The following is a 13435-nucleotide window of genomic DNA, read 5'->3' as shown; positions in this document are numbered from 1 at the left end:
TAAGTTTAAGAAAAATAGGTAGGTACATGCATATACACATACATAGTAAGCCTCAGAAATCCTCCAAAAAAAAAAATTTGGGAGATGTGCTGCTAATTTGTTTTTCCCACTTATCTTACTCTGGAAAATATGCCAACAGACAGAATTTCAATTTTGGGTGCAATATCCTTTTAACCCTTGGTGGTTCCTTTATAAAAAGCTACACTGGGGACCGTCGCACAAAAAAAAAAAGAAGCATTTTAGCAAAATGTTTAATAAAAATTGAAAAATATTTCAAAAGTCAATTTTTTTTCACACATTCTGTCCTTAGCTTCAGTCCTCACCAAGCATAGTAAAATAATTGAGTATTTTTGAGATTTAACCCCTTTAGTGCCATGTTTTGTCAAAAATATCAACAGTATAAAAAATAAATGACTAAATAATTTTTGGTGTGTTATGTCCACATCACTTCTTTTTGGGCTGAATTGTGAGGGCTTTGAAGAGTCACAAATGAGCAAAAAAAATTTTTTGTTTTTTCTGTATTTTTTTGTGTAGTGTCAGATATTCAGAAAAACTCACATTCAAGTCCCTCACACAGAAAAATGCATTTTAGCAAAATGTATAATAAAAATTATATAATATTTCAAAAGTCTAATTTTTTTACAGATTCTTTCTTTAGCTTCAGTCTTTACAAAACATAATATATTTGAGTGTTTTTGAGATTTAACTCCTTTAGTGCCATGTTTTGTAAAAAAAAAAAATCCATAAAAAATTAAAACCTAAATTATTTTTTGTTTGTGTTATGGCCAGAGGACTTCTATTGGGGGTGAGTTGTGAGGGCTCTGGAGTCACAAATAAGCAAAAAAAATTTTTTTTGTTTGTTTTTTCTCTATTTTATGTGGAGTGTCAGATATTCAGAAAAACTCACAATCAGGACCCTCGCACAGAAAAATGCATTTTACCAAAATGTATAATAATATATATATACTACTTCAAAGGTCAAATTTTTTTTACACAGATTCTTTCTTAAGCTTCAGTCCTCACCAAAGAGAATAAAATATTTGAGTGTTTTTGAGACTTAACCCCTTTAGTGCTAAGTTTGGTCCAAAAAATCAACTTTATAAAAAAAATTTTTACCAAATCATTTTTCGTGTGTTATGTCCAGAGGACTTCTTTTGGGCGTGAATTGTGAGGGCTCTAAGAGAGTCACAAATTAACAAAAACAATTTTTTTGTTTTCTCTCTTTTTTGTGTAGTGTCAGATATCCCCTCGAACAGAAAAATGCTCAAACAATGAGTCATTCGAAAGATTATTGGAAGAACAAAGTGTGTGTGTGTGTGTGTGTGTGTGTGTGTGCGCGCTCGCGCACGCTGCAAACAGTGCACACAACTGTGGAGTGCTCCTTGCAGACAGCCAGGTCACATTTGGAGCAGAAGCAGGCAAACATGCTTTGCTTGCCTCGGCAGAGATGGCAGCTTTCCTTCATCCTCCTCTCTTCCTCTGGAGGGCTGCTCTACTGCTGATCGACCGGTACACTCCCGGATCCCCTCCGTGTTCGTGTGGCGAATGATCAGGTTAAGGATCTCATCCGTGAAAAAAAAAAATTTAAAACAATGCGCAATGCTTTCTGTCCGGCTCACGGTGTACCGAGTGATACTGGGACGCGGGATTTTTTTTCCTTCGAAAATGATGGCTCTCCTGCGGCATGCCGTTCTTTAAACTCCACGGAGAATAAACTGCCCCTCCTTCCTCCATCTCTTCATCAGAGTCAGACTCTGGGCCTGTTGGGACAAAATTTTCATCTTCCAAGTCCACAGAGTCATTGTTAGAAGACGAGCTTTCCCCGCTGGAGTCTGTTGGTTCCTGCTGGACTTCTAGCTCATAAAAAAGTTCACAGGCTTGTGATACATTGAGACGTTGTGCCATTTTTCTAGTGGAAAAAATCTAATCCCAATCTGAGTCGTCTATATAAGCATTTTCAGCAAGGACACGTGTAAACATTGATTGATGCAGGCATTTGTTTTTACAGGCTGCATCTTTGAAGTTATAGCTGTTGATACTTGTGTGTTCATGACTGATCTGTTCAAAAAGTTGTATTCATGTTGGCATTACAACTTGCAACAGTAAATAAGTTGCTTTTGAAATTTTGCAGCACATTCAGTTTATATCCAGCTACCACAAAGTTTTGGTGTAGATCAAAGAGCCATTGAGTCATAAGTGCATATATGTGTGTGCAGAAACACACACACAAAAAACACATATAAATCTGTTGTTTAAGATTTTGCACAGATATTAGACATAGGAGGGAACTGATTTTTCTAATGAAAACTGAAAAAAAAACTGTCACATAAATTATGAAAACACACATGCACACTAGTCTATGACATCTGTAAAAAAACACTCAGACAAAAATTGTTCAAAAATTATTGCATTGTGAATCCAGGGGCCACAAAATCTTAAACTATTATTACTAAAATGCATTATAAATCAATGCCCTGCCATTTATAGAGATGCCATGCCATTTGGTGGAAAAAAGTAAAAACAACAATTTCTGTCCCCAGTGGCTGCAGGAACACACGGGTGGAGTGAAATAAAAAAATATATTTATAGTGATATTTAGCTTGTTAGAAAAATGTTTGAATGAGAGTCTATGGCACTGAAATAATGTCCAGGGACTTCAATGTTCCTTTTTTGTCAACACAATGTTTTAAATGGAGTAATGGGGGGCATTTTATTTTTAGTAAACTTACCCAAAAACACACACCGGAGCAAAAAATAAAAAGAATTGCGTCAACACAGCCAAAGTTATTAAAGGTATAGCAGTCGATGTTTTTCTTCCGGGTGGATCACGTCAACCATTGGTCCGCAAAAATGTCAATTTCTGGTGAAGCCAATCCTGGGTTAGTTTTCACTTCCTGCGCATGCGTACTCTGTGCACCCCCGCACTCACATGGAAATCAGGAAGAGGCTAACGCGGTCCAGTCCGCTCCCCACAGACGCCGCTGTTGCCGGTTTTCTGCTCGAGAAGTAAGCTAACGTTCTGCATGCTATTTTTAGACCCTCTTACGTTACAGTTGGCAGCTACTTGTAAACAGGCGCTACTTGTAAACAGGCGCTGGGAGAGTGTTGCGCAACATGGAGAGGGCGGTTCTTTCCTGAAATTCAGAAACATCGTAAAAAAAAAAATGACCGCCTGCACAAGAAACTGCACAAGGGACCTGTAAGGGTTAAGACGAGCAGAAAGCGGTACCTAAATGAAAAGAGGTGTGTATTTGCTTATTTTTTATTGGTTTTTAATGGCGGACTGCATTGACTCATTTCTGTTACGATTAATGCATCACGTTGTTTGCTGCTCTGATTGGTCCTAGCGCTGTTCAATTGAGTGCAGAGATAGTTTGAAAGACAACCGTAGCTTCTGCCCTACAACTGAGCTGTGGTTAAGGGTGGTGGCCCGAATTTATATTTACAGATCTAGGATGACTGGCCAGGCTAAAGGATAACAGGTGATGTAGTTAAACTCTTGATGTGATGAGGAGCTGAGAATTTTATGTTTTCAAAAACGTTGTTACTGATCAAATAATTAGCTTATTCACATGTTTAAAAGGTTAACTGAAGTTTCTCTTTCCAGCTTCCTCCGTTCAACGACAAGGTTCCATGCGTCAGTCAGTCTTCAGGTATGCAGTTTGTTTTTTAAAGACTTCCAGTGTGAAATGATTCTATTCCATCAGAACAACTCGTTTTTTTTCTGTCCGCTTTAAAGCAGAACTTTTGAATCCAGGCTCAGCTCGGGCCACCAGATACAATCTGTGATTTTTGCAGCCACCTCCCTTTAAGTGGAGTCTTTTTGCACATAACATTTGCCTTACCTTGATTTGTATTGATCACTCAGGAAGTTACAGCACTCCTGCTGTGCCTTATATTATGGAGTCAATGGGACTGCAGGTTTGCGGTGAGTTGAAAGGTTCGACACCCTGTGGCTTGACAAGTTATGATATCTGTAAAACTAAAACTTCAAGTTTCAAAAACCGGTGGCTTTCTAAACTTTGCATCTGTGTTCTTTCCCTTGCCTGTTGGTTAATTCTCTAGAGCTTTGCATGCTCAAGATACTTGAAGTATCTTCTTTTGCATTTAATGTGTCTGCGCTGCTGCAGGGCTCCAAGTCCAACCGAAATCTGATAGAAACTTCATGTATTTTAACAGCTGAACCTTTTTTTTTAACTAAGGGTTTCTGTGGCTGTTAACGTCTGTATGTAGAATTATTTCTGGGTTGTTATGGTTTCAATTTAAATTCAATTTACAGTCATAGTGTAATTTTAGTGACACTAACAGAAAATCCTTTTATATCTTAAAAATTTAGAAAGTATCTGATTTTTCACTCTTAATTTAGCAGAACTTCAGGTTTAACTTTTGTGACCGATGAAAACCACATGGATGATTCGTCTTATTCGCACTTACTAATTCTTCCTGTTTATGTTCACCCTTGCACCTTTCATTTCTCACTGCATAATTCATAAACTAAGGAGCCTTGCAAAGAAATGTGGATTAACAACGTGCCTTTAAAGCAATATTTCAGTGTTTGGTTTTAATACTTCATGTATTTTTGCTGTTTTTTATTTTCTTATTCTGTTTCATTGCATTACTACATTCCTGGGATCTTTAGATGTTTTAGATCATTAATTATTAGCCGTGTTAAAGATTGTCTCAAAAGTTGTGGAATTTGATTTAATATCATAAAATCTTAACTTGTCGTTTTCTTTCTGAGTCACAAATTTATTGTCACACGCATAAGAAAGTGGACATTTATGGCAATGATTAGTGTAATTTTTTAATTTGTCTAGTCTGGAAGGGCCTCACCACAGAGTTAAATGATTAAAACTGATGCTGAGGTCAAATCTGAATCTAGACGTTTCCGGCTGTTTTGTAAGGAAAATTGACCGAATTGTTTTCTGCAGGAGAAGACTATCAGCGCATCGAGTTTGGGGTTGACGAGGTGATGGACTCCAATCCTGTTGGGATGAACGATCCTTTGTATAAGGTACCGAGCACGCTCAACCCCCAGGCCCCGGAGTTCATCCTGGGCTGCCAGTCGGCTCCGAAGGCTCAACAGACGACTCCTCCAGCAGCTGATGTTCCTGATGGAAGCCACTTCAATTCGCTGGATGGACCTGACGCTGAGGTCTCAGCCCTGGACAATCACCAGGCGTGCCAGGACATGGATGGACTCCCTGGTAGCTTGGGACAGCGAGAGAGAAAGAAAAAGAAAAAGCGACCGCCGGGGTACTACAACTACCTAGACCCATCCAGCGCTGGGAGCAACAGCGGCACCGGTGGGGCAGACGGCGCGCCCGTGACAGCACTAGTGAATGGACACGCACTTGGAGGCTCACACCATAGTCCTGAAGATGTGGACAGTAAGGCATTGTCAGCAGCTCAACTTTCCACTCCTGCACCTGTCTCCACGGCAACAGCTGCTATGTTTGGCCCCACAACCACTGCCGATCAGAGGACTTGTGATAGCCCTGATGACTCTTCTTTTGACCTAACGAGTGGAGCTGCCTCTTTCTCAGACAGCAACAATGCAATTTCCTCCTCTTGTTCCTCCTCTCACAGCAGAGAGATGACAGAGGGACCAAGGACTGCAGACCAGCAGCCAGTTCATTTGGCTCCACAGAGCCCAGAACTTTCAGATCCCCCACACAGCCTTTGCTCCAAATCACCGCTTCCTCTTCCTCCTGCTGCTGAAGCCACACCCACTCTTATCACTTCTACTACTACTACTGAAATAGAAGGAAACGAAGTAGCAGAAAGTGGAGTGGCCAACGGGCTAGAAGAACCCGATACTCCCGTCAGTGCAGATGGACACAAAGAAGACTGTGACAGTGGGGAGCAGAATCAGCAGCTCACCCCAGACTCTGCTGCCCAGTCGTTACTGACGGAGCAGACACATTCACCTGCTGTTCCTGCTGCACCCACTGCCAATCTTCCCAAATCCTGGGCTAGCCTCTTTCACACCTCCAAGCCTCTGTCTGGGGGCCCTCAGGCCTCCGTAGAGGTAAAGAATATTGTGGAAGCGGTGTCTCCCACACCTGCAACACCAGAGCAACCTGAAAAACTTGAGGAGCTGAAAGAAGGCCCTGTCCACGTATCAGAGGATCCAATGGCCCCTAAACTTGCAGGTATTATATGAAGAGTATAACGGTCCCGTCTTACTCCTTAAATGTTGTTTTAATCCTGATTCAGCCACCTCTAGATGGCAGTACTGCATAGTTGTTAGATAGTAAGTCATTAGACATTACACATTAGTGTAACCTACTTTATTTCCTCTACAGTAAGTAGGTCAGGGATGCCTCGTGAGCTGTGAGCAAAGGGATGTTTATACCCAGCTTTAGCTCAGGTGGATGTTTTCTTTCTCTCTAGGTGGCGTCTTTGTTGTTCTGTACACATTTCCTCCATTTGGACATTAGATCTTTATGGTTTGCACCAAAATCCTCATGACAAAATCCTCTAATCTCTGACAAAGCCTTTTAGTTTATAAAATGAGATTTAAATTACAAAATCAGCTAATTCTATCTGAGAAATGGTTAACTTGTTGTGTGTGGAAAAGATAAATACTCAATAAGAACTTAATGCGTATTTTAGAAGTGCTCAATCTGAAGATTTTCTTCTCCAGGTTTTTCTTTAGCGTAGTATGGTTCAGGTAACTTTAAATAGGTATTTTTGGATATAGAACAACATTTAAAGGTGTGGATCACTTGTTTAATAAGCACATTTGCAGTGATCTCTAGTAGGAATGAATGCTTTTACACCGGTGGGCACTGGGGCAGCATTTCCAGGAAGTAGAAGTGAGCCACACCACAGCTGAGCTTCAGATGATGGCTTTGGAGTCTTGCATTTGGACATCTCAATTCAATTTAGTTCAAGTTTATTTATATAGCATTGCCAAATCACGACAAGAGTCGTCTCAAGGTACTTTACATAGTAAACATTAGTAAACATTAGCCTCTGATTGGCTAACATCAGTGCAACTCTACCACTGTTTGTTCTGCAATGTTGGTGTTTTATCGCCACAAATAACACCAGTTTAAAGGAGTTCTGCTGTGTGACAACCAACAACAGCCTTCCTCGTGAGTCAAGATGGGTGAGTCCATGAACGGTGTCAGTGGGACGTAGATCTGCCAGGTTTTTCTAATCCTAGAATTTCACCATCTATTTTCTATCAGAAGCTAATGGAGGAGTTAGGTGTAGGAGACTATTTTAATGTTTAAACTGCACGAATAACTCTTGTGACAGATTATAATCAGAAGTAAGATTTGTACAAATGGGTTTTTGGTGTTCCACACATTTACACTTTCCAGGGACCTCATTTATTTGTCAAAAGTCATTTTCCTGTGAAGTACATAAAAAATGTGTTTAGTCAAGTATTTAACTGAAAGAAATGTAGTGATTTTATCCTAATCCTGCAGATTTAGTGTATTTATTAGTGTGCCTCTTACATCAAGTGTTTTAAAATCCCCAAACCACTAAAACGACATGCAGTGCAAAGCATAAGTTAGCTTTGCTGATCTTTTGGCACTTTTATTTATTCTCTGGAAAACTTGTGAAACATTGTACGACTGTGAACCGTTACAGCAAGTGTGATTACCGGCAGATGGACATGTTTCCATAATGTTGGGTAGTTTTATGGGATGGTGTTTATTTTACTGTGTTTAGTCTGCACTGGTACCATTTTAACTGTAAAAGACCAACCTACTGGAGACAGCAGCGTTGGAGCCTCAGACCAGCTGTTTGGGTCGTCTGGGTTTTAAAACTGCAATAAAAACTGCATTAAGGATTTCTTTAGTTTCCAATCAGACGTTCTAGTTCTGCTGGAGTAAACATGATCTGCTGATTATTGGAAAAGAAATGCATGATATAGGATCAAAAAGCGATGATAATGAAAGAACATGATTAACAAAGATGAGTTAAATGCTGTGATTTGTGTTTCTTTTTTATTCTGAAAATGCCATTTTGTGAAGCCATGTTATGCACACACTCTTGATTATTTTTGCTGTAACGTGTTATTAGTAACTAGACTTAACGTTGCCATAAATCATCTGTTAAATGGATCCACGTTACCATGAGAGCTGTGTATTCTATGGCAGCCTCTCTTCCTAGGCGTGGTACAGCAACCTCTCACTCTTATTCAAGTGGTCTCTAGTGCTGCTTTCACCTGAGACGTGAATGGAGAAAGAAACATTTGTTTTGATGTGAAATGTATTAGAAATGTTCTGCTCATACAATCTGGTGTTTGTATTTAAATGATGCTTTTCTGTGGGATGAAAAGCTACCTGTTAAAACCCTTCTTTGTTTAAACCCTCAGAACTTATTGAGAATGTGAAGTTGATACATAAACCAGTGTCTTTGCAGCCCAGAGGGCTGATCAACAAAGGAAACTGGTGCTATATCAACGCTGTATCCTTTCATTGCCTCTAACCCTTCACTTGAACGTGGATAGTTGTGGTTAACATATATTTTCTATGCTAAAAATGGTCGGAGGTTGAGTTATTTGGAGGCTATCTCTTAGATGCAATAGCGACAGTGTTGTTTCTGTTAATTTGCCTGTCCTCTGGCCTGTTTCCCTCCTTAACGCTGAGCGCTCAGACCCTCCAGGCCCTGATCGCGTGCCCTCCCATGTACCATCTAATGAAGTCCATCCCTCTGCACAGTGAGACGCAGAGACCGTGCTCCTCCACTCCCATGATGGACAACTTGTAAGAATTGCTTTTGCTTTTGTAATTGTTGTCTGATTTCAGCAAATGCCTTCTGCTCAGGTTGTTTGTTTGTCTCTGACAGCGTGAGGCTGGTGAATGAGTTCAGCAACATGCCTGTGCCATCAAAACCAAAACAGCAAAGTAAGATGTGAATCCGTGCAACACGCTTTGGACCATTTCTCTGTTGCTCATGTGTGTTTTCCTTGGGTCGCCCACAGACGTTGGCGATAAGGTCGTGAAAGACATTCGGCCTGGTGTACCCTTTGAGCCAACCTACATTTACAAACTCCTCACCCTCACCAAGTCCAGTCTGTCTGAGAAGGTGAGACAAATAGCTTTTTGGGTGCGTTAGATGCACCGCAAAGAAATATGTCAAGGTTTGACTTTTTTTAATGATTGCGCTTTGAAGTCATTTCCCCAGGAACACAAAGTACTGAGGAGTTGTTTTTCTTTGCAACGGTTTTTGGAACTGAGTAAATTTCTGAAGAAAAGAATTTAAGCAGTACATGCTGGCTCAGCTGAAGTGCTCTGAAGGAGAGACGTCTTTTGATTCTTAATAGGAGTCATCCTGCCTAAGCACACACTTCCCGTTGGTTTATCTCTGTGAATGACGCGCACAAATTGGTGCTTTTATTTAATGGTTGAACCCCCGCTGATGTACTTTATGGTCTTGTCTTTTAGGGTCGACAAGAGGATGCGGAGGAGTATCTTGGGTTTACTCTCAATGGTCTGCACGAGGAGATGCTGGCGTTGAAAAAGCTAATCTCACCGCAGGAAGAGAGTGAGCGACGTTAGAGCTTATGAATATCTGATCTAGGGGTTTTAATTATGTTTTGGCCTAAATAAACACAAATATTGAAGATTTTTGGATTCACTAGTTGAAGAAATGAAAACTCATCTACGTAAACAAATAGAAAAATTGCCTAAATGTTTCAGATCTACTTAAGTTAGTTAAAACCAGTTCTAACCATTTCCTGTTTTTTGTTCCACATTTATTTGTGCTGGACATGGACTTGATCCATTTATTCAAACTCATTGGTTCTCGTGTTGTTTTCTCACAGAGGCTCCTACGCCCAATGGACCAGAGTCCCAGCCAGGTACAGAGGAGGATGTTGTTGATAAGGAGGAAGAAGGGAGTGAAGATGAGTGGGAACAAGTGGGTCCCAGGAATAAGACTTCTGTCACTCGCCAAGCCGACTTTGTCCGCACACCCATCACTGATATTTTTGGTGGACACATCAGGTAAACTGGGAAATTTAAAGTAATTGTAATCAAATTGTCATCCTGTCCCTCCATAAGTGGTTATATGGATCAGATCTTAGTTTTTATTTTGTAGACAATGTATTTTTGCTCTTTTTTGATCATTAGTGTTTGAAAGTCCTGGCAGTAACTCATGAGGCGTGTTTGTGTTGTTGGAACTTCTGGGTAATCTGAGAGGGAGACATTTTTCCAGGAGATGTGATGGCCCGGGCCTCTCAGCTGTTGTCTCCATACAAATTCAGCCCTTTCAGGGCATCTATGGGGATCCATTTAACAAAGGGCAAAATAGTCAAATAACTTCTAAAGTTAAGGATCTCTTGATTTTCTCTGACCAAATGATATGTTCTCTGAGGTTCTGGTCAAGTACGGTCCTGGAAAACACTGTTTTCTAAGAAATGGTTCTGTCCCATAAAGTAAAGAAATACAAGGTTGTTATTTTTTTCAAGGAAGAATAAATGACAGCTGAGCATGGATTAAATCGACTTGCCTGCCAAAATCCCTAATGTAATGTACCTACGTAACCGTATAGCTAATATAGCTAGCCCAGCTCTGGCTTGGCTTCCTGTTCAGCTGCTCTAAGCCAAGAATGTGCCATTGATGCGCAATCGAGGACATGCATCGGATCAGGATCCATTCCTTTAGAACGAGACGGTTATTATTCCTCTACTTAAAAAGCATTAAACTTCTTGGTTGGCATCGTTATTTGAAGTAATATTGGAGGAAAAAAAGCTCCAGAAAAACATTTCATACTGCACCATAAGATCTTCCTGCATCTACTATTTTTGAATGGTTTTAGTTGTCTTACCCATCAGTTAAGACAATAGTGTTTTCCTTTATTTTATAGAAAAGCTTTAAAAATAATAAAGCTGGTCTGTCCATTTTGAGCCAGTAGAATTAGTTTTAATATGATCTGATTTTAAAAGCAGCGTCAGGAAGACGTTTAGAATTGTAGAGTCATGCTTTAGTTGGTAATTCTATTGTAGCAAAAGCAATGGCGTGGCATTGAAATTTAAAACGTAAAGAATTTCCAGAATCTCCTGCCCTTAATAACTTGTCAAAGGTCTGTTTTCAGACAGTTTAACTGGGGGTTATTTTTCCCTACCTTAGATCGGTGGTGTATCAACAAAACTCCAAGGAGTCGGCCACTCTGCAGCCTTTCTTTACCCTGCAGCTCGACATCCAGTCTGAGAAGATCCGCACGGTTCAGGAGGCCCTGGAAGCCCTGGTTGCCCGGGAGTCGGTCCAGGGCTACACGTCAAAAACCAAGCAGGAGGTATGAAAGGGCCCTCCTAAAGGTGTCTGTCCTCCACATTGCCTGTGCAGCCTCTGGTGATCTGAGCTCCAGCTCTAATGGAGAGAAGCTCCTGGAACCCTGCATCACTCCAGTTTATCATCTCAGCTGGTTCTGTTTACAAAAGTGAAACTTACCTCCCCACGGGATCATGACACCTTCCTCTGTTGCGCCAAGGCATAATATGCATTCATAAGTCTGGCATTACAGCCAAAGACAGCCAAGCGTGGCATCACGAATGTGGCAAAATCCCCGCAGCACCATGCTGCCATGGCTCATGCATAAGACACTGTGGCAGCAGTATTACGCTGATTTGCCGGCACGGTGTGTCTTCTACGAAGGGCTAATTCCTCCACAGCCATTGGTATTGGGGGTGAGAATCTTAAAACAACCCGCGATTCGATTCCGATTCTCTGGGTGAGAATGAGGCTTTCAGTCAGGATCGATTCAGAGTCTTTATGAATAAGAATCACTATTTGGACGTGAATCATTTATTTCCGGCACCTTTAAATGTTCTGATTGCTTCAACACATTTTAAAAATGGTCCTCCGTGTGAAAACACGGCAGTCTTTTAACATAAAGCTGAAACAACTGGTGCAGAGAAGAACATCTGCATCACAGCTGTATTACGGACATTTATAGATGTTTTTTTTCTGTTTGTGGTAGTTGCAAAAGAAAAGTTTTGTCATTGTGGAGATAAATAACCGGCCCACAGCCCTGAGACCCATAAACACAATGTTTAGTTACTCGAGGCCTTTGAAGAGCTTTACAAGCTTTCTCGTCCTGTACATCGGTTCATTACCATTCAAACTACTTTACCGGCTTTTATCTCATCTGAAGCACTTTAGTCCTGCCACTGTACGACATCTGACTCCTCTTTATGCATTTGTTCCAGATTGAGATAAGTCGGAGGGTAACTCTGGAGGAGCTGCCACCTGTCCTGGTGCTCCATCTCAAGAGATTTGTCTTTGAAAAGACTGGAGGTTGCCAGAAACTGACGAAGAACATTGATTATCCTGTTGATCTGGAAGTCAGCAAAGGTATAGAAGGATCTACGCTCTGAGTGTTTATAGTTCATGCTGCGGTTTTTAAACACCTTTTAAAATCTTTTTCAGACCTCTTATCCTCTGGAGTGCGGAGCAAGGTTTTGAAAGGCCAAAGAATTTACAGGCTCTTCGCAGGTGTGTGTGTGTTACATCAACTGAGATGCTGTTTCTTTTACGTTAAGGCATACTGTGCAACTTTTTCATATTTCAACTATTCTCTTGAGCCAGTAAGTACTAAAATGACCCTTTACAGCAGGGGCTGGAGGGCCGGTATCCAGCACGTTTTAGTTGTTTCTCTGCTCTAACACACTTAAATCAGTGGTTGAATCACCTGTGCAGCAGCTCGTTAAGCTCTGCAGGAGCCTGTCAATGACCTGCTGAGTGAAATCAGGTGTGCTGGATTCCGGCCCTCCAGGCCCAGCTGCAGTCTGCCTCCAGCACCAGTTCCTGCATGTTTCAGATTGGAACACAGCTGATGTGTTTGATTTGGTGTTGAACCGCATCTGTAGACACTAATGAAGGCTGAAGAGACATTTCAGCTGTTAGATCAAGGTGTTAAAAAGTCGAACGCACAGGAGGAGATAGATTTCACTTTCGGTTTAACCACAGAGAATTAATTACGGACACTAGGGGGTGCTGAAAGCAAGCCAAAACTACACTGTTTTAAATGAAAAATTTCCCGCTTATTTCCTCTAGTTGTGTATCACCATGGAAACAGCGCAACAGGCGGTCACTACACCACTGACGTCTTCCACATCGGTCTCAATGGCTGGTTGCGTATTGACGACCAAACAGTGAAGGTCATCAACCAGTACCAGGTGGTGAAGCAGACCGCAGAGCGAACCGCCTACCTGCTGTACTACCGCCGCGTCGACCTGCTGTAGACACATACACACGCATCCCTACACACACACACACACACACACACGCAAACATACAACAGACATGTCAAAGTGCACTTGCTGACAATGAAGTGCATCTACATCTAACACCATGCACCAAACTAATGAACAGGAACACTGCCCAACTTGTTCTTTTGCAAGATTTTCCTATTCTTCCCTCCTGTCTCTGCTTTCATGAAAACCAGCGTTTCCAGCGCCTTTTTCCTT

General features: G+C 41.2%; 1 protein-coding gene across 2 annotated transcripts in view; it reads left to right on the top strand.

Annotated features, from left to right (window-relative positions):
* The window catches only part of usp10 (ubiquitin specific peptidase 10), a 23881-nt gene extending 10446 nt beyond the window's left edge, over window positions 1-13435 (top strand). The window contains exons 3-15 of one of the 2 annotated variants that reach the window (XM_070554549.1): window positions 3608-3653; window positions 3869-3928; window positions 4932-6155; window positions 8339-8430; window positions 8620-8729; window positions 8812-8870; window positions 8948-9051; window positions 9411-9510; window positions 9791-9971; window positions 11097-11262; window positions 12176-12320; window positions 12396-12461; window positions 13023-13435. In XM_070554549.1, coding sequence (XP_070410650.1) covers window positions 3608-3653; window positions 3869-3928; window positions 4932-6155; window positions 8339-8430; window positions 8620-8729; window positions 8812-8870; window positions 8948-9051; window positions 9411-9510; window positions 9791-9971; window positions 11097-11262; window positions 12176-12320; window positions 12396-12461; window positions 13023-13210 — 2541 coding nt within the window. In that variant the 3' untranslated portion in view covers window positions 13211-13435. The remainder of the gene's footprint in view (window positions 1-3607; window positions 3654-3868; window positions 3929-4931; window positions 6156-8338; window positions 8431-8619; window positions 8730-8811; window positions 8871-8947; window positions 9052-9410; window positions 9511-9790; window positions 9972-11096; window positions 11263-12175; window positions 12321-12395; window positions 12462-13022) is intronic. The other variant, XM_070554550.1, reaches the window with a different exon arrangement.

Source organism: Nothobranchius furzeri, chromosome 9 (assembly GCF_043380555.1).
Source record: "Nothobranchius furzeri strain GRZ-AD chromosome 9, NfurGRZ-RIMD1, whole genome shotgun sequence".
Lineage (NCBI taxonomy): Eukaryota > Metazoa > Chordata > Actinopteri > Cyprinodontiformes > Nothobranchiidae > Nothobranchius > Nothobranchius furzeri.
The sequence above is the reverse complement of the archived record's forward strand: the minus strand, read 5'-3'. Positions and strand labels throughout refer to the sequence as shown.